The sequence below is a fragment of the Cynoglossus semilaevis genome, chromosome 2 (assembly GCF_000523025.1).
Source record: "Cynoglossus semilaevis isolate Cse_v1.0 chromosome 2, Cse_v1.0, whole genome shotgun sequence".
NCBI lineage: Eukaryota > Metazoa > Chordata > Actinopteri > Pleuronectiformes > Cynoglossidae > Cynoglossus > Cynoglossus semilaevis.
Window position 1 is genome coordinate 1,190,938 of NC_024308.1, and position 18,658 is coordinate 1,209,595.

General features: G+C 41.0%; 3 protein-coding genes across 4 annotated transcripts; 1 reads left to right on the forward strand and 2 right to left on the reverse strand.

Moving 5' to 3' along the window:
* Nucleotides 1-210: 210 nt before the first annotated feature.
* ftsj3 (FtsJ RNA 2'-O-methyltransferase 3) lies at nucleotides 211-6,462 on the reverse strand. The gene is made up of 21 exons (XM_008329978.3): nucleotides 6,270-6,462; nucleotides 6,072-6,177; nucleotides 5,652-5,698; nucleotides 5,299-5,378; nucleotides 5,060-5,159; nucleotides 4,520-4,714; nucleotides 4,317-4,432; nucleotides 4,075-4,179; nucleotides 3,832-3,932; nucleotides 3,632-3,715; nucleotides 3,370-3,543; nucleotides 3,122-3,257; nucleotides 2,754-2,941; nucleotides 2,354-2,468; nucleotides 2,157-2,238; nucleotides 1,869-2,034; nucleotides 1,626-1,714; nucleotides 1,428-1,530; nucleotides 1,157-1,340; nucleotides 931-1,025; nucleotides 211-808 (listed from the first exon to the last, which is right to left on the reverse strand). The coding sequence occupies exons 1-21, from the start codon at nucleotides 6,334-6,336 to the stop codon at nucleotides 538-540; spliced, it is 2,604 nt and encodes an 867-aa protein (XP_008328200.1). The 5' UTR covers nucleotides 6,337-6,462; the 3' UTR covers nucleotides 211-537.
* A 223-nt stretch (nucleotides 6,463-6,685) lies between these two features.
* On the reverse strand, nucleotides 6,686-9,773 carry plaat1 (phospholipase A and acyltransferase 1). Of its 2 annotated transcripts, none has more exons than XM_008329958.3 (5): nucleotides 9,545-9,773; nucleotides 8,028-8,077; nucleotides 7,622-7,760; nucleotides 7,122-7,390; nucleotides 6,686-6,868 (listed from the first exon to the last, which is right to left on the reverse strand). In XM_008329958.3, exons 2-5 carry the CDS (start codon nucleotides 8,052-8,054, stop codon nucleotides 6,767-6,769), a joined length of 537 nt encoding a protein of 178 aa, XP_008328180.1. In that variant the 5' UTR covers nucleotides 8,055-8,077; nucleotides 9,545-9,773; the 3' UTR covers nucleotides 6,686-6,766. The 2 variants fall into 2 exon arrangements, with proteins under 2 accessions (XP_008328180.1, XP_008328189.1); XM_008329967.3 differs by lacking the exon at nucleotides 9,545-9,773 and adding an exon at nucleotides 8,733-8,968.
* A 137-nt stretch (nucleotides 9,774-9,910) lies between these two features.
* mfn1b (mitofusin 1b) lies at nucleotides 9,911-18,076 on the forward strand. The gene is made up of 18 exons (XM_008329944.3): nucleotides 9,911-10,414; nucleotides 10,871-11,028; nucleotides 11,481-11,616; nucleotides 11,708-11,870; nucleotides 11,974-12,098; nucleotides 12,217-12,325; nucleotides 12,761-12,868; nucleotides 13,240-13,393; nucleotides 13,589-13,656; nucleotides 14,598-14,719; nucleotides 14,912-15,038; nucleotides 15,418-15,522; nucleotides 15,619-15,721; nucleotides 15,861-16,087; nucleotides 16,167-16,343; nucleotides 16,436-16,632; nucleotides 16,925-17,059; nucleotides 17,189-18,076. The coding sequence occupies exons 2-18, from the start codon at nucleotides 10,881-10,883 to the stop codon at nucleotides 17,265-17,267; spliced, it is 2,283 nt and encodes a 760-aa protein (XP_008328166.1). The 5' UTR covers nucleotides 9,911-10,414; nucleotides 10,871-10,880; the 3' UTR covers nucleotides 17,268-18,076.
* Nucleotides 18,077-18,658: the final 582 nt, after the last annotated feature.

Here is an 18,658-nt window from a genome sequence, read left to right on the forward strand (position 1 = left end):
GATATATTCAATATTTAATTTTGTTAATACATATTCACGAATAAGTGAGCAAAATGTTAAGTATGATTCTTGGTTTTGCCATTTACCAGTTTCTTTAACACTAATTGAAGATCAGATGTTACTGACTTAATGACTTGTTTTTTCTCTACTAAACTCACATTAGATTAGATTAGATTATTAGGTATTAACAAAAAAATGGTGCTGAATCAATTTCAATCAAAATTATTTATTGCAATGATGTCTTTGGTATTTACAAAATCAAACGAGAACATATTTACTGTTGTGTTAGAGATTGAGTTCAGCTCTTTTGCAGTATAAAAACCCTCTTTTAAAAGAGGACGGCAAAAAAACTTGACATCTTCAAAAAGACAAAAACATGTTTCGTTTTAATCTGACATGTGCCAGCGTATCATGAAACTTGACCCTGTTGTATGGGACTTATTTCACTTAGACAAGAGCTCAGAGGATGATCAACACAGAGAAGGACAGTTATAACAGGTCAAAGGTCACCTCCAGTAGAATGATAGGGGTTCAGATTCATTTTCTTTTGCCACCTTTCCCGCTCCTCATTCCTCCTTTGCCTCCCTTTGATGGTCTTCCTTTGCCCTTGCCTCCTTTCCCTTTGCCCCCTTTGGCACGTTGCTCTTTCCTCTGAATTCCCCTTGCGTCCTTCTTCATACGACTGTCCACTACTTTGAAAACTCCCTTGACGCCAGCAGGCCGTCTCACTTTCTTACCAACTCCTTTTTTTGACACAACGTATGTCACTTCTCTCTTCTCCTTCCCCAGGCCGGCTTTCTTATAAATACTGACAAATTAAGAAAAGGAAAAAAAAAAAAGGAATGTTAAGAATGACAGAATTATCACAGAACAGTTCAAATGCAGTTGCACTGCAGAGTACATTACAGTCATACAGTAGTGCTTTCATACCTCTTCAGCTGAGCCATCTTCTCTCTCTCAGAGATGTCCACTGTGTTCACCACGGCCTCAGCTTTCTTCTTGGCCTGCTCCATCTTTTTCAGCGTCTAAGGAAGTCGCAGGGAAATTCATGAATTAGAAATACATTTTAAAAAAATGACAATACAGATGAACAACTTTTTTTTTTTATTTCAAAGCAACAGTTTTTTTTTAATCATTCACTCCATCCTGAACTTACCCTCCTCTTCTTCCTGGCCTTGGCTTCAGCGACACGTTTGATCGGCCGGGCATCAATTTCCTTCCATTTTTGTTTGTATTCCTCCACCATCTCTTTAGAGAGTTCAATTGGCTTCTTTCTGTGTTTACGTTCATCACCAAGGAACCACTCAGGAACTTCCCACGGCTGATCAGAACTGGCAAACCTGCAGGAGAACAGAAACCGTTTTCTACGTGCTCAGCCACTGTAGGAGCTGATACAATTGTTTTACATTCTAAACCATCACACAAACCTATGGAAGGAGTCGTCCACCAGGTCTCTGGCTCTCTTCCTAGAAGTAGCTATTTGGCAGCCCAGGGCCAGACCTTCTGCGTCCAGGATCCTGGCTTTCTTACCTGCAGAGCACAAACCACGTACTCTTATTTTTAGTCCGTATTTGAGTAGTTAAACACTCACAGTGAAAATAAGGTGAAAGATATGTATTACTCACTGGTGCTCTCTACAGGTACAACCTGGAAGTCTTCATTGTCTGCCTCTGTTCCATTAAGGCCTCTGGCATTTTTCATCTTGCTGATCTCCCTGAGAAATTCCAAAAATATATCAATTATGACCTTGACCATAAAATTTTATGAATGTTCACTTACAAACAAGCAAGAAAATATCAAACTTCTAATTTAAAATAAATACTTAATATACTTCAAAATGTGTTTGAATAAAGAAATCTCTATTTTACTTCTCATCATCGCTGCTGTCATCTGAGTCGCTGTCACTCTCCTCCTGAGCTTCCTGTGAAGGTCCTGCCTTTTCCTTTTTTGTGTCAACAGGTTCTTGCTCCTTCTCCTCCTCCTCTTGTTGCTCCTCCCCCTCCACATCATCCTCCTTAGCTTTTCTTTTTTTACCTTTGACCCACCAAAAAAAAAAATTAGCAAATAATTCTTGTAGACATGACATAGAAAATATTAAAGCACACATGATTAAAAGTGTGCTTCACATTTAACATAAAATAAAAAGTCATGGTTACCTGTCTTTCTGCTCTGGAGGAACTCCGTCTGTTGCAGTTCATTCTGTGCGTCTCCTTCCAGACCAATCTCTGAAAAGATGCCCTGCGCAAGAAAAGTCAAGACATGGAGGTGACATACCACAAGAGGGCTCCAGAGTGACGTACATTTAAATCAACTACAACTGTAAAGAACACTGTTAATGATAAAACAGTCCTACCTTGCTGAACCACAGGTTGGTCTCTCGCTCTTCCTTCTCGTCCTTTTCCTCCAGCTCCACCAGCAAACTATTGTCCTGGACTTTATCATCCTCTTCCTCTTTAGCAAACTTTACCCTACAAAAGCAAAATGACCAATTAGTCCTGCTTTTTAAAGATGAAGTACAGAAAACAGTTCTCTTTTTTCTAAACAAATGTGAAAACGTTTATTATAAGGCTTCTAATTTTGGATTTCCTTCAACATTAGGGATGTTCTACAAACATATCACAAATTAAAACTGAGTTTTCATGTCAGAATGAAGCCGACCGACTGTCCACAAAGAACCAGTACCCGAGGTACAGGACAGAATCTGGACTTTCAGTACCCGAGGTACAGGACAGAATCTGGACAAATTTACTAACTTCTTCTTTCCTGCCTTCTGCTCCAGCTCCATCTGTCTTTTTTCCACCTCCTCCAAATCCTCTTCATCCAGATCAGAAGCCAGGGACATTTTATCCTCTTCACCAGCCTCGTCCTCTGACACTTCGATGTCATCATCCCCGAGATTTTCCGCAGCTTGCATGTCCCCTTTGGATAAGTCGGTCAGCACCTGATACAAACGTAAGTTGTGGTTAATCTACATTCTCCTCAACATGTGTGAAACGTTAGAGTAGATATTAGCATGCACAGTAGTCCTATGTAAAATGAGAGGACGTATTCAGTGTCAAATCTTTTCACGTCTACATGTTCAAACTGTCCTCTTTAGTCATGCTCAGCTACAGGTCGTTACATTTCGTTTCTTGATGGTAGCGAGTGAGAAGAGGGAGCAATCGCTGGTGTCAGCGATGGAGACACCAGGCAGATCCATCTTCAGCTCCACTCTCTCCCTCTGCTTCCTCCGATCCTTCAACAGCTTCCTCTTCTTCCTGAAGGACAGACGTAAAGACTGAAAGTTTAGGTTTGTCTCTTCACTCATCTGTTCTGATAATACAACGGGTTAAGGAATAAAAGAAAGCGAAACTGAAGAAAGTCATCTACCTTTTGAGCTCAGCCACCTCCTCGGCTTTCAGCTCCGCCAGTTTCTTCACCATTTCTTCCTCTTCCTCCTTGTCGTTTTCCTCGTCTTCATCGTCCTCCTGCTGCTGCTGATCTTTTTTTGTCGTCTGTTTTGCCTCATCCTCTGAATTACTCTCTGCTTCATCTGAACTTAATCTAAAAAGAAAATCATGTGAAGCCTTGCAACAATGGAATCGACTTCATTGGAGGATTAGATGTGAATTCATATTGAAAAGTCTTTTACTTGATCCCCTGGTCCTGCTGTTTGGCCTGCTTCAACTTCCTGGCCATATATCTCCGCAGCTTGGATCTCCAGTTCAACAACATACTGTTGATACAAAGGTTTTACTAAACAGGATGAATTTGTGACAACACTTTGTGTTTGCATCTAACATTATTTATGAAATGACAAACTGTGGCCTTAGACAACAGCAAACTTCTCACCGAAGTTCTTTACGGCCCAAGACTTTGATGTCACGACAACACTCCTTAATCTCACGACTGGTGGCTGAATGAGACTGCAGCTCTGGGTTGTCGAAGGTGATCTGCATCAAATAAATAAAAAAAAAAAACAAGGTGAAAATAGTCAGAAATAGCTTAAAAACAATGTTGTGCAAGAGCATAAACAATAATATTAAAATATGGAATAAAAGCTGCAGAGAGGAAAATCACAGCTTGTCTTCTTACCGTACTGGCTTTGTCGAGGAAGTCTACAGGATTCTCAGCTTTCAGAAAGTCAGTCAGGGTGAAGCTGTGGTAAAGGGTCAGATCACCATCAGCGTATCCCTCCGCCTACGAGAGGAAAACTGCCTGGTCAATAATGTAAGGTTTACTCATAGAAAAGTGAAATATAATTGTTCATTTTTAAATAAATCCTACTTAAATATAAATCAAAATACATGTATCTGTCCCACATGAACTGTTCATACCTTTGCCTTCTTGTAAGGAACTAAGTCTTTAATGGTTTTCGCCTGAACATCCACCTCTTTAAAGGCATGTTTGGGGTCAAAGAATTTCGCATCAATTTTATCTGGAGCAAGATAGCCTGGCAGAGAAAGAAAGAGACAAAGTTAATTTACATCTTATCTATAAAAAAAATGACTCAATGTGGGCCAAACAGGCCGATACTGACCCTGACAGACCACAAAGATCTCAGCAGACTCATTCCTGGAGGCCTGTGGCTTGGTGGCCTGAACCTTCTTGAAGAAATGCTGGAAGATCCAGAGCAGCGGCTGGTAGTCTTTGGAGCGGAAGACCTTTGTGATGAAGGTTCCACCTTTGTTTAAAAACTCAGAGGCCAGTTTAAGTGCCATGAGGCACAGATGAGCTGGTGGAGGCAAGAGGCACAGATACTTTAAATAAACGGGTTTGGCCAAAAAATTCTACCGACAAAGGTGTTTATAAACTGCCCAGAAATCAAGAAAGCAGAGGCAACAGTGCAGACGATTTACTGCTCTTTACTTATAGCTACTATATTATCAATGTGGTGCTGTTCTGCCCTTAAACTGACAAATGTACGGCTCATGTGAGTTTGTATAATTGTATTTCTTTTCTCAGCACAGACACAAAGGTGAAAGCAAATATGGTGAAATTTTATGCTCACATTTTTTGCAGTTACTGCAGTTTGGTGTTAGTGAATGTTAGTGGAAACACTGGTTTCAGCTGCACTTACCTTGTGTGAAGGCATCATGTTGCCAGTTGGCTCCCACGTTTGGCGCTCCGTCATTCAATACCACATCCACTTTCCATGTCTGCAGCTCCTTTCGTAAAGCCTGAACACAGCACAGATGATTTTCACCTCAGTCTCTTTTGGTCTGTTATTACAGTACGTTTGTTTATTTGGGGAAGATAAAGCAGCTTTTTGAAAAGAACTGTCATGTTGTCACTGATGGTAATGGATCGTCCTCTCACCTGTCTGCACTTATCAGTGGTGATGTCTTCCTGCAGCGTCACCACATTTGGAATTGGCTTGATGGGAACCAGGTCAACACCTGAGGGAAGGTCATAATAACCAACATGTTCACTTTCATTATCTTTCACCTCATTGGCTGTCATTATTTCTTAGATCAAATCAGTGAAACACTGAAAAAACATATTTGTTCATTCAATAAATGAAGGAAGAAATATATTCAAAATTACATACGCAACACAAGAAATACAACACAGTAAACAAATGTACAGATTTAACTGTGATAGAGACACAGGAGCATTTTGACAGTGTCTAAAATAAAAGGATTTTCAAATGAACACTTTAAACAACTCACCGATAATGAGACTTGAAACAGGCATAAATTTTGATGCCACCTGTAACCTTCAGACAACACACACAATTATTTGTTTTTCAAAGTAACAAAATCAACAAGATGCTAAACAGTAAAACCAGTAGCAAGAAACATTCGATTTAATCGATTTTTTAGGGATGGTCAAATTCATTGTTTTCAATGTTTTTTTATTTTTTTAGGGATGGTCAAATGGTTTAACTCACTGTTTACGATGTTTTTTTAAACAAAATTAGGGCAGCATGATTTTTCATCGTGCTAATTACATTCGACTTTCAAAAGCCACACAAAACACAAATCAAATATATAAACATAAACAATGTCTGCTTTCACATTCTCATGACCAAGCCTGTGTGTATTCAGTGACAAAGTGTTCTTATGGTCAGTTGTTGACAGGCAGCTTACCATCCACCCGGAGCTGCACACAGATCGACCACGGCTCTGGCTTTTTGTAAAAACTGATATTTACGGTTGAGCTGAATGAGTTTGAAGGAGGAACGAGAGCGATAACCTGAAAAAGAAAAAATACAAGGCAGGTTTGAGAGCGTTACAGAGCAAGAAGCTACAGCTAACGATTCTACCTTAAAAGAAGCGGTACTACACCTGTTTCCTTAGCCAAATGGTAGAATTTATCTTTCCTGGTTTTTCCGACTTTAAGTTTCTTCCCCATTTTTGCGGTTGTAATTTGTTGCCTTAACCTGAAACGGATTTATAGCCTTTTGTCGGTAGTTACTGACTATGAACCATGTCCATTAAAAAACCACACGTGTGTCGCTGCCTCTGAGACGGAAGTACGTCACACTATTTACTGTGCTGTTTCCGTTGGGAGCAGTAGGCTACCGCCACCTGCTGGCTGGGAAGCCAAAAAATAACTAAACAGTCGCCTAAACTGAATACATAGAATCAAGCTGTGTCTACGGGAATAACTCAAACCGGATGTCATAAAATATAAATCTGTGTTTAATGGAATTTATGGGCTTTACAGACCAAAATACAAAGTACTTACTGGACACAATAGATTTTTTATTTGCACTTTATTGTCTTTTTTTTTTACAAGTACTCCCAATTATGTAAAGAGAAAAAAAAAAACGTGTCAGCTGTCAGAAAGGCCTGTTTCTGGACCGGGTGTTTATCAGTCCCAGGACAGAGAAGGCACTGGCTGCTGCCGTCACCAAACTGATGGCCCCAATGGCCCGTGTAGCCTGCAGACACGGAGAAGCAAACACAGACTTAATAAAGGGAATTCAGAACTAGTCAATGCAACGTAACTCTTAGTACAAATTAGCAGGACAGGATGATTTCAGGAATAGTGAATATGTGACAACATTAAAACTACTACTACTAATTGTAGTCCTAGTTAAATAGCTCCTAATAGTATGTATAGTACAGTACGTTATCTTTGAGGGCTGTAAAAAAACATAGACTTCTTAACATCAGCAGTATTAAAACAGTCACCTGCTCTGAAACCCCCTCCCCATAGCGCAGAAGGGTCACAAAATGCTCGCAGTTGCTTCCCAGCAGGTCATAAGACACCTCCTGGCCAATCAGATCCTGCGCCCGTTGGATGATCTCACACACAGGCAGAGGTGTGTGATTGTGGTCATACTTGTTGTTGACGCGGTACGAGTCACTGCCCACCACCTCCTTCAGCAGCTGCATACGGACCACCGCCTTCCCGCTGAAGACTGACTGCACACTGGACATGGCTGCAGCCTGGCTCTCATCTGGAGAGAAATGTCATATTATATACTATTATTAACATGCAACACATGTGTGTATCCGTACGACAGGAACAGGTTAAATGACTAATCATGACTTTTTTTCATTTATTATTATGGGCTGTGATTTTAAGGCAAAGTGATGATGTATGTATATGTACACTATAAGTATATGTATTATAATAATAATAATATATTATTATTATTATTATTATTATTATGGAACCTTTCACTAACCAACAGGAGTTAGGTTAATGATGTAACCATCTCCCAGGTACAGAGCCCAGTGCTGATAGGCTGGTCTGAAGATCTCAATGAGGTCACCAGGCTGGGGGTCAAGGGAGGTGTCAGGAAGGTCGGGGTCATTAGAGGCCATCTGTAAAGAGTGTAACAGATCCAGCTGAGTATTGAGTTTCGTATTCATACGCAAATGTGTGAATGTGTTTTCACAAAAGCCAACAAACCCCATTAGGTTATTTAGTTTTGTTGTAGTCTTTCGACAACAACAGCTGACCTCTGAGAGGTCAGCGGGGTCAACATGTTGGGTCATCATCAAAATCATTGTCATCAGTTAAAAAAACCCAACAAACTACACCATTTAAAAAATGGAACAATTCAACAAATATATTTCCGACGAACTTACTCTAGAGTTTTGTTGTTGTTTATCCATCCCACATCATGTTTGCACAGATTCTGTAAAACAATAAAAAACACAGGATATGAAAATGTCATCATTTCAAACTGACCACTCAAACCCACCGGCAGATTATTGAACTTTGCAAATCCAAGGACTGAAAAATATAAATGTTAGACACACATAATTAAAAGAGCAAAAACCAGGTTTCCCAGTGTAGAAGAATGCCAAATAGGATTTTTCACAATGTAAAGGTCAACCATACATACACACAGGCAAATACAAAAGCTGCTTTGTCTCCAGCGCTGCCACAATGGTGGCAACACAATGAAGAAGCCGACAGAAAACGGTTGGACTGGAAAATATATGAAGTTAAAAACAAATTTCCATAGTGAGGGATTGTATTTTTTTTTTTGTTTTGTTTGATGAGTTGCTTCAAATCTCCAGTTGGTCAGGTCTCAGACAGGGGCAGACAGGGGCACCAGGTCAAAACTACATTTAAACAGGTTGAAATCTATATCTGCCCAGGAGGGCAGTGGGCATATCCATGTCATTACTTATTTATCACGCAATAGCCGTGATGCTCAAAGGACAATGGCGTCCATTAAATTACTTCATAAATTGCAACATTGATAATTGTTTCACATCTGTCGCATCAGAAAGTTGTTTTTTTTTTGCAGCTTTCAAAACAGTAAATAGTTGAACAATACTTACTCATACACCAGCAGTTTCTTCTTTCTCACCATTTTAATCATCCATCATAAATCCTCACGTTATCATTCAAAGAAAAAAAAATTCCAGAGAAAGAGGGAAAAAAATCTAGTAAAAATATCTTAGGCAACAAGAAGATGATCTGTAGTATTCAGAAAGCCAACTAGAGGCTGGAGGTCCAGTAGAAAGAGTTTCAGTGTCTGAGGCTTTGATGCTGTCAACACAGTCACAGTTGTTTCTCTCCCTTACACACACACTCTCTCTCTCTCTTTCTCTCTCTCTCACTCTCTCTCTCTCTCTGTCATACACACATACTGAAAGAGAAAGATAGTGAGAAATATAGTATATATATAGAGAGAGAAATGAAAAACAACAAGGTGAGATATTTTTAACCACATCATATTTACCTTTCACTTCATTACAAGATAATTCTTATCTGTAACAATGTCACCTTTATTAATTAAATTGTTTTGTGCAAAGGAAATACAGCACAGTTGAGCTTCAAATAACACATTTTTTGGGGGGCTGTTGGTCAAAATAGTAAAGGAACGAAGGAGGAAGAACCTTGTTTCTGTTGCAGGAAAAAAAAGAACCGTTTTTCAACTTTCTTACGAGGTCAAACTTTGGGGACAGTCTTTGTTTTGGTTGGACACAAGTTTCATAAATCTCAGAAACACTGTGAGGACAAGGCAACGCAACAATGTTGTTGAAATAGAGCGAGCGACTGGATTCATACAGCAATGACTGAGCTTTAATGTGAGGCACAAACTACTAGGTGGCCATGTTAGTATTTTTACGTAGTAAACTCTTCTGACCTGTCAGCGATCAGCAGTTCACTGGAGTTCTAACGGCTCACACAGTGGAGAAGGTGTGTGGGAGGTTGGATTATTTTTGTTCTCACTGATTGGCTGCTGCTGCAATTCGTCATCAGTCTCCGCCCCCTGTTCTGTACCCACCACTCTGAGCTAGAACAACACATAGAACATCTTTCAAAATAAAATGCCACAAAGAAGCGCAAACAAAAGTCAAACGAAAGCGAACGTAACAGGGATGAATAGAAGTCGAGCTCTATACGAACTTAAAAGGACATTAAACTTAAAAGGTGTAGTGTGTAAGGTTTACATGGTATTGTCTATTTCCGTGGCAGAAATGGAATTTACAACAATTCAATTTAATGGGTAAACACTTAGCCTGAAATGATGAATTGTTGTTTTTACAGCTCCATGATGAGCTTTTGAATGTCGTCATATCTCATCACTGTGTTATTATATCAGCCCATAGTTGACCATCAAAACAAAATGCAGTTTTTTGTGTGTCCTACTGTTTGAAAGGAAAGTCAACAAGTAATTTTAACCAATGCTACACACTATACCTTTAAAACTGATACTCTGTTAAACCAAGGCCGTGACAGAGAGTAAATCAGTTTAGTAATAAAGATAACGACCAAGTGATTTTAATAATATGCAAGTCAGTGGGAACCTATATGTGCTGTACTGGTTTGCTGTCAAACGGAGGTTTATTGTGAAACGCAAGGCGGAAGTGGAGTCTTCAGGCAGCACTTTGACAGCAGAGCGTCAAACATCAGGTTAGCCGTGTCTGTAGCGAATATCTACCAAGGGTGGTCCAGTGTTTGGTAACCTCCAATTATTAGTGTATGTCTGATGAGAAGAAGGTACCGGGCGGAGGTGAGTAATGAAACCGTCAGGTGTGCGCCTTATTACCGTTATTTTAATGTCGCTGTTGCCGGTGTTGAAGTTAGCTCAACTCTTAGCCTACTGCGCCAAAGCACGCGACCTCTCAGTTCTCGTTAGAATGTCAAAGTTTTGTCCTAAACAGCAAAAAAACACCCGTTATTATGTTCTCCACGTCAGTGACATAATTTGTTAATTTGTTACGGTTTTCTCCTCGCATCGAAAGGTCTTTTAAACAGTTGGATAACTTGGCTAATATCACGTATCGCTCCTTCACTTTCGTTTAGCTAAAGTGCTCACGCACAGGTCAACAAATGATTTGTTGTTGTTGTTGTTTTGGTGATCATATTACTGAGTTCACGTCTCTTTTGTATTTTCACTGACGGACCACCGTTAGTCCTCTTTGACCCCTCTCTTCTCTCTCTTCTCTTCTCTTTTCTCACTGCCCAGATTGGACACCATGGCTGCGGCTCCTCCTCTCAGAAGAACAGACTCAGCTCAGGGAGACTTTTCTCCTCTCAAACACTTCGTTCTCGCCAAAAAGAAGATTAGTGAAGTGTTTCAGCAGCTACTCAATTACGTAGAAGAGACTGCAGAGTTTGTAGAAGGTGAGCGGGTGTTGATAATCGGGTCGTTCTTTCTCGTTTGATCAGCGAGATGCTGGATGGGAAGTGAGTGAGTTATCTTATCTTCAAAATAAATGACGTAAACCTAGGGGAAAAATGAAGTCATAACAAGTATATATATATGTACTGCATTACTCGTAGTGGCCAAGAGTACTTAGGTATTTGTATTTGCTGCCACTTTAGCATGTATTTTTGTTCCCCCCACACACAGACTACATTATTATTAGCTACAAAGACAGCAGGTCGAATACTGGCACATCAGTTTTATAGAATCAGCAAAGATGTGAAGGTACACAGCATCAGTTGTTTTGTTTTTTTGAATCAATAACACAGAGATTACACATTTAACAATATGTAATTGGTCTTATCTATTTGTCTGTTTTGAGGACGTCCTTCTGTCCCTCTAACATGGCCTCTCACTCTTTCATCGACAGAAACCTGTGAGAGTAAACCTTTGGAGAACATCGCCAGTCAAGACCAAAAGTTGGAGATTCAGGCATATGCTGACAAACTTGCCATTATTCAGGAGGTGCTGGCACGACGACACATGAAAGTGGCTTTTTTTGGAAGGTAGATTTTTGGAAGTTTTGCTCAAACTTTTCCTGATATCATTGTAACCCTTTCTGAAATCTACGGCGTCTCTCGTTGCTCTTGTTCTCAGAACGAGTAATGGTAAAAGCACAGTGATTAATGCCATGCTGAGAGACCGCGTGCTGCCCAGCGGGATAGGTCACACCACCAACTGCTTCCTGAGTGTGGAGGGCACAGACGAAGACAAGGCTTACCTCAAGACGGAAGGTTCAGATGAGGAGAAAAGCATAAAGGTAGGTGTTGTTTGGATGAGGATCCTGCCTTAAACCTTAAAAATATGTAATAAATAAATAATATGTAATTATATTTACTTTTACGTTACTTTTCACTCCTTAGACTGTAAACCAGCTCGCTCATGCACTCCACATGGACGAGACTCTGGACGCCGGCTGTCTGGTTCGTGTCTTTTGGCCAAAAACCAAGTGCGCGTTGTTACGAGACGACCTGGTTCTTGTGGACAGGTAACAGGATTTTAGGAGAGAAAAATGAATCATTCCCACTGTTTTAACGGATTTTAGGAGAGAAAAATGAATCATTACCAGTGGTGTTAAAATGTTAAAATCTATTTGATCTTTTCAGCCCCGGCACTGATGTCACATCACAGCTGGACTCTTGGATTGACAAGTTTTGTCTGGACGCTGACGTCTTTGTGCTGGTCGCCAACTCTGAATCTACTCTCATGAACACGGTAAGTTTTTAAACCATGTTTTGTTTCTGAAGTCCTAAAGACAAGACAGTGAATGTGCTGATTACAGATGAGGAGATGGAGCTGACAGTGTTTGAATCCAGCCTCACACAGGGCCCCCCTCCAGAACCCCCCGCCCCCCTCACTCTTGTTTCCGTCTGCTAAGGCATTCATGCAATGTGAGGCCTGGTGCACACAACTGTCACACAACTCTTCAACCTGCTGGCAGCTCTAAAAGGGGAAGCAAACCCACAGTCCTCACTGGAGTGTTTAATGGAAATGAAACTCTCAGATCCAGTGTTTCACATTTGTTTAATTTCTTTCACCAAACTGGAATTAAAGTTATTCTTGTGAAGAATAATAATAAAATTTAAGTCTGGATGGTGCGGACGATGCGTGTAATTTTACATATTTTTTTGGGATATTTTCACCTTTTAGGAAAAGCAGTTTTTTCACAAAGTAAACGAACGTCTGTCCAAACCAAATGTCTTCATCCTAAACAACCGCTGGGACGCTTCAGCAAACGAACCAGAATACATGGAGGACGTAAGTGAGCTCTCGTCCAGATCGAACATCAGCCAGGTTAAAAAAACTGAATAAAGCAACTACATAAACAATATTAAAACATTTTGTACTTTAAATGTTGTTCATTCATAGTCAACACTGAAATCACGATATCTTTTCTCATTTTCTTTCATTGACAATTAACACGGAAATATTCAGGTTTTTAAAGCACTCAATATAATGTTGTGGCTGTAATATTACAGTATATTGCGATATATTGTGTTGTTGCCTGTGTATCGTGATCCGTATCACATCACAAGATTGTTGTTTTCTATTGTGTTAATAATTTATTTTTGTTTGAACATTAAAGAATTCCTACCTGCTGAGTCTCTGACCCTCGCGTCTCCCTCCAGGTGAAAAAACAGCACACAGACCGCTGTGTCAACTTTCTGGTGGAGGAGCTGAAGGTGGTGGACCGTGAACAGGCCCCCAACCGCATTTTCTTTGTCTCTGCCAAGGAGGTGCTCAACTCTCGAATGCAGCGTGCACAGGGTATGCCTGAAACAGGTGAGGGGACTGAAAACAGACAGTTTTTACCTGCAGTGTATTTCAGAAATCATTTTGATGAACACAGGTGGTAGAAACTAGAAGTTTGTGAGGAGAGGCTGTAGCTCTGGTTTGAAGCTAAGGTCAGATGTTAAAGGTCACGTCAATTGAATTAAAATGCATTTTCATACCTTTTTGCATTGCTTTATTCAATAGGGGGCGCTCTAGCTGATGGCTTCCAGGAGAGGTTAATGGAGTTCAAAAGCTTTGAGAGGAGGTTTGAGGTTTGTATCTGAATCTAAAGAGAAAGATTTGCAGGAAATAATTTTAAATATTGATGGATGTTTGTCAGTAAGAATCCAGTCTTCACTCTGGACTTAAAAAAAAAAAAAGAAGAAAAAAAAGTTTCAGTCTCACAGTGGTGTAGACACAGACAGGCTCATTGAAAGCACCGTCCTTCAAATGGAACCACAGCCTGAACAGGATTTGTGTCAGAACTTTCTTATGTCAAAGCACTTGCAGTGACGTCCTGGAATCTCCAGGACCTCCAGGTCCACCGCTGTGCCTTTCCATCAACCTGAGTCTTCATTGCTGAAGTCTAGATTCACTTTGGCGAGGACATTCATTAGTTTTTGTTTTAGTTAAGTTCATCCTCATCATTTTTTTTTTAATTGTTGCTTTTTTGTTTGTCCTTTTTTTGGATTTACATCAAAAATATTGTGGTTAAAACAAATGCTTCACATTTTCACCCAAACTCTCTGAAAACAATCTTGTAAACTTGTAAAATCTACAGAAGAACAAAGGGGTGTGACCGTCACAATCATTTGGTACACACAGTACACACAGTACACACAGTACACACTCGTTAAAGTTCTCCTTAGAGAAAGGCTGAAGATCTCTGTAAAGGATTTCGTTCCAGCCAAACTTGTCACATCAGTGAATAAACTCTGACTCTTCTGCACAACTTTACTTTTGTTTTAGGTTTGATGTCTTTGTTTTCTTTTTGACTTGTTTTTCTTATTTTGCTGTGACTTCACCACTACGTTACTGTGACTTCCAAAATAAGGGCTGCGGGCTGCAAGATGCACACACTGCTGCTGTCCTTTCCTCTCCTGCGTTCCCTTTTTTTTTCCTTCTTCTATGTTATCAGTAGCAGGTGTCCATCTTGTCCACTGCTCCACCCTCCCGTCACTGTCACAGTAACGTGTGTTTTACGGCCTCGCAGGAGTGTATCTCGCAGTCAGCAGTGAAAACAAAGTTTGAGCAGCACACAATCAGGGCCAAGCAGATCACAGAAAAAGTCAAGAGCATCATGGATGACATTAACATCGAGGCGGCAGAGAAGCGGTGAGTGGAAGAGCTACTTCTCAGTTTTTCTGTTTAAGAGGCGACAGATGAATGTTCAGTTCTTTGTTGTAGAATTCAGACAGTTGATGCTTTAACTACGAAACCATGTTACACAAATTACTATAACAAAAGATTCCTTTAGTTTCATTCTGTTCTGTATTTGTGACTTTCTTCTTTCTGTCTGGACTTTAGAGTGGCGGCTCTGGAGGACAGAGAATATCAGATTGACCGACTGGAGTTTGTCAGAAATCAGCTCAACCTGCTGATGAATGAAATCAAACAAAAGATTAAGGCCCTCAGTGAAGACGTGGAGTCAAAGGTAACGTAGGTGACGTCACCCACATCCACTGAGGTTGTTGATCCAAAACCTCCGTACAGTAACCACAGAATATGTAAAAGACGAAAATCGGATATCAAACTCATGCCAGGTAAAAAATGTTCCTCGCTGTGGGAGAAATTAAAAAAAAAAATTTTCTATTAATTTGTTCTCCCCCATTGCAATAGATCAGTGTCCCCTTAGGGGGCGCCACCCCCTACTTTAAGAACAAAAATATACCTACGCATGTGTGTTGACATCGTTTCTAGTCACAGAAGGGAAATTATTAGTAATTTGTCGGAAACATCTCCTGATGGATTTGAATTGTACGTTTTCTTGTGTCTTGAATGAACTTTTTGAACGGTGAACGTGATTTTCCCAGGTGTCCGGTGCGATGGGGGATGAGATCTGCCGCCTCCATGTGATCGTGGATGAGTTCCGCTCCGACTTCCACCCCTCGCCTCAGGTCCTCAGACTCTACAAATCTGTGAGTAGACGTGGATCAAACACAGCTGCTCTGACGCAGTCCGACCGCTTCGTCTGCCTTTATCCGTTCGTGACGTCTTCGCGGTGTCGTTGACAGGAGCTGCTCACTCATGTGGAGAAAGGGATGGGGAAGAACCTGGCCTACCGCTGCTCAGACGCTGTGAACGCTTCAGTCCAGTCGTCTCAGAACTACATGATCGGTAATGTCCATCTTCATGTTCTCCTCCATTCTCTATTCTGCACATCCTTTTATTTATTTCATGTTGTTCATTTTCTATCCACCCTGAGTGACTGTCATGTCTCTGTGTTTTCTCCTCTCTCTCTCCTCTCTCTCTCCAGAGAGCATGCTCCCTCTGCTTCCGTCTTCTGTCCAGAGCAAAGTCAACATGCTGGTGCCCGGCAGAAAGTTTGACCTGAGTTACGATCTGAACTTCTCCACGCTCTGCAGCGACTTCCAGGAGAACATTGAGTTTCAGTTTTCCTTGGGCTGGACGGCGTTGGTCCACCGCTACCTCGGATCAGTCAATGCCCAGAGAGCGCTCAGACTGATGGACAACAAACTTCAGGTGTGAAGACTGTCTGGTCAGATCGACTACCGTCGTGACATTTTGTACCGACTACCACATTTCTTTCATTTTTATTCAGGCGTCTCGACCAGCCCTGCCCCCAGCGTCTACACCTTCTTCTGGACCTCCGTCCATCTGTCAGTCCAACAACGACACTGCTCTCATGACCCAGGAGGACCTGATGGTGATGATGGCCAACAACGTGGCTGCTCTGACGTCCCGCACCTCGATGACCGTCATCATCGCTGGAGGAGTCGTACGTTCTCTCCTCAGGCCTTAAACTCGTCACTGAAGAACAGCTTCACCAACTCCACAGTTAACTCCACCTCTACTGTGCTCTGTTTGAAGGTGTGGAGAACCATCGGCTGGAGGCTGATCGCTCTGTCGGCCTCCATGTACGGTTTGTTGTACCTGTACGAGAGACTCACCTGGACGACCAAGGCAAAAGAGCGCACGCTGAAACGGCAGTTTGTGGACTACGCCTCAGAGAAGCTGCAGCTCATCGTCAGCTTCACCGGCAGCAACTGCAGCCACCAGGTCCAACAGTAAGTCATCTGTGACAGAAACAGCCGGAATGTTCACTGACCGCTTCAGCAGTCTGATCTGAGGAGTCGCTGCAAGGAGATAAAGAGATGAAGTACCAGTGCCGTCAAAAGAGTTTGAATCTGATTATTGTCTGAATTATTGAACGGATGGTGCAGTAATTGGACCATGTGTCAACTTTGACAGCTGTAATTTCAGATGAGGATACACTCACCTCAAAGACTGAGCTGTTTCCTCTACAGAGGCCTGGGTCTCTCTGTAACGCTGTGGTGTCTGTGGTGTCTGTGTTGTCAGGGAGATGGCCGCGACCTTTGCCCGCCTCTGTCAGCAGGTGGACCAGACGCAGAAGGAGCTGGAGGCAGAAATCCGTCAGCTGACAGTGAAAATAGATCGACTGGAGACCGTCCAGAGTCGCTCCAAGAGCCTGAGGTTTGATTGGCTCCTTTTTTGTTTATTGGAGGGTGTAATAAAGGTCAGATGTTGGAATGATGCAGAAAGACGAGCACAAAAAAAACCCCCAAAAAGCGTGAACGGCTCCTGTGTTTCTTCTTCCTGCAGACATAAAGCCACAGAGCTGGAGCGGCAGCTGGAGGAGTTCACAAACCAGTACCTACAGCCTGGACACAGAAGACACTGAAGACACTGAAGACACCGATGTCCTCACCTCGCACTACATTACCCACAGTGCACTGACAGAAACTGCAGCGTTGGACCGCAGCACTGACCAAGTGCTGTTTTGATGTTCATCAGACAGAAGTTCAAAACTACAGTGTTTAAAATGTGAAAATCTTTGTCTGAATCTGTTTCTTTTTTTCATTTGTTCTTTTTAATGTGTATTTCCTTCAAATCTACTTTCTAAATTTCCAAGCCGAGTTTTTAAGTCTGCTTTAAACCCAGGCTCAGGAATACAACAAAACAAACAGTATTTTCTTGTCGTTCTCCGCTGCTGTGTTACAAAACAACAAATGAACTGTTATTAAAAAAAATTTAAAAAACCAAACACTTCTACCCTCGTTGAACATGGACTCAAGTTGGAGATGATCAAATCTGGATCGACGTGAAACTGTTGATCAGGTGCTTCTAAATGTTTGTTTTTCTTTCAGTTTTGTGGAGTAAATGAAGTTTGTGTTTCTGTTCAGAATCTACTGTGTCGTAACAAACGATTCAATCATTAAATCCATATATTTAATAATGAAAGGAAACTTTTCTGACCTGATGGACTTCTCACCTGTTCAGGACGCTGTGGACTCGTCCTCCATTTTCTACTGGACTCACCTGTAAACATGAAGGGATTTGGGAAACATTTCCTCGTGTCGCATTTTATTTATAAAACTTGTTATAAACTTGTCACGGGGCAGATAACAATAGACTTTTTGTAAAAGTTCTTGTTTTTCCTCTTGTGTATTGCTTGTTTGTAATAAACATTCAAAGAAGTCAAAAGTTAAATTCTGGGTTGTTGCTTCACACACTTTACTAAATCAAACCTTTTTCTTTTTTTTAAAATAAAAATCCAGTCAGTTGAACTAATCTGATTTTACATTTGTTTAAATAAACAATCAGTAAATCATTTGTTTTCTTACACTTTACAACTGTTAATGTTTGAGGGCGAAGCAGAGACGATCCCGGCAGTCACCAGGTGGGGGCGTAAAGAGTACTTCATACCATCGACTTGTATATTATATATACAGTATATATATATATATATGTGAAACGTAAACTCCAGGGACTGAACCAGGACCACACTGTGGATTAATAACAGTCTGTACAGTCACATCAAACATAAGGTTAAAATGTTAATAATAAGGTGAATTAAATCAGTCTGGAGTAAAAACTCTTGGTTAAAAGCTTTTTTTTTTTATTGGTTACAAGAACTCATGGCAACATATCAGAATAACCAAGCCACTGTACAAATACAAAAACAAGGTCTGGTTTGAAAAAGACTATAAAAATCATCCCATAGCTTGTCGTCCTAGTTTCACACACAACAACAAGTCCCTGCTCTCTGATTGGACGGCCAAGTTGTTGAGT

Coding starts and splice junctions, on each gene's coding strand:
- ftsj3 (XM_008329978.3), bottom strand. CDS start 6,336: ATGGGGAAGAAACTTAAAGTCGGAAAAACCAGGAAAGATAAATTCTAC. Junction 5,160..5,298: donor CCACTGATAAGTGCAGACAG/GTGAGAGGACGA, acceptor TGCTGTGTTCAG/GCTTTACGAAAGGAGCTGCA. Junction 3,716..3,831: donor TTGGGCCGTAAAGAACTTCG/GTGAGAAGTTTG, acceptor TTGTATCAACAG/TATGTTGTTGAACTGGAGAT.
- plaat1 (XM_008329958.3), bottom strand. CDS start 8,054: ATGGATAAACAACAACAAAACTCTAGA. Junction 7,761..8,027: donor AACAACAACAAAACTCTAGA/GTAAGTTCGTCG, acceptor CACTCTTTACAG/ATGGCCTCTAATGACCCCGA. Junction 7,391..7,621: donor CATTAACCTAACTCCTGTTG/GTTAGTGAAAGG, acceptor ATTTCTCTCCAG/ATGAGAGCCAGGCTGCAGCC.
- mfn1b (XM_008329944.3), top strand. CDS start 10,881: ATGGCTGCGGCTCCTCCTCTCAGAAGAACAGACTCAGCTCAGGGAGAC. Junction 13,394..13,588: donor ACAGGGTATGCCTGAAACAG/GTGAGGGGACTG, acceptor TTTATTCAATAG/GGGGCGCTCTAGCTGATGGC. Junction 16,633..16,924: donor TGCAGCCACCAGGTCCAACA/GTAAGTCATCTG, acceptor CTGTGTTGTCAG/GGAGATGGCCGCGACCTTTG.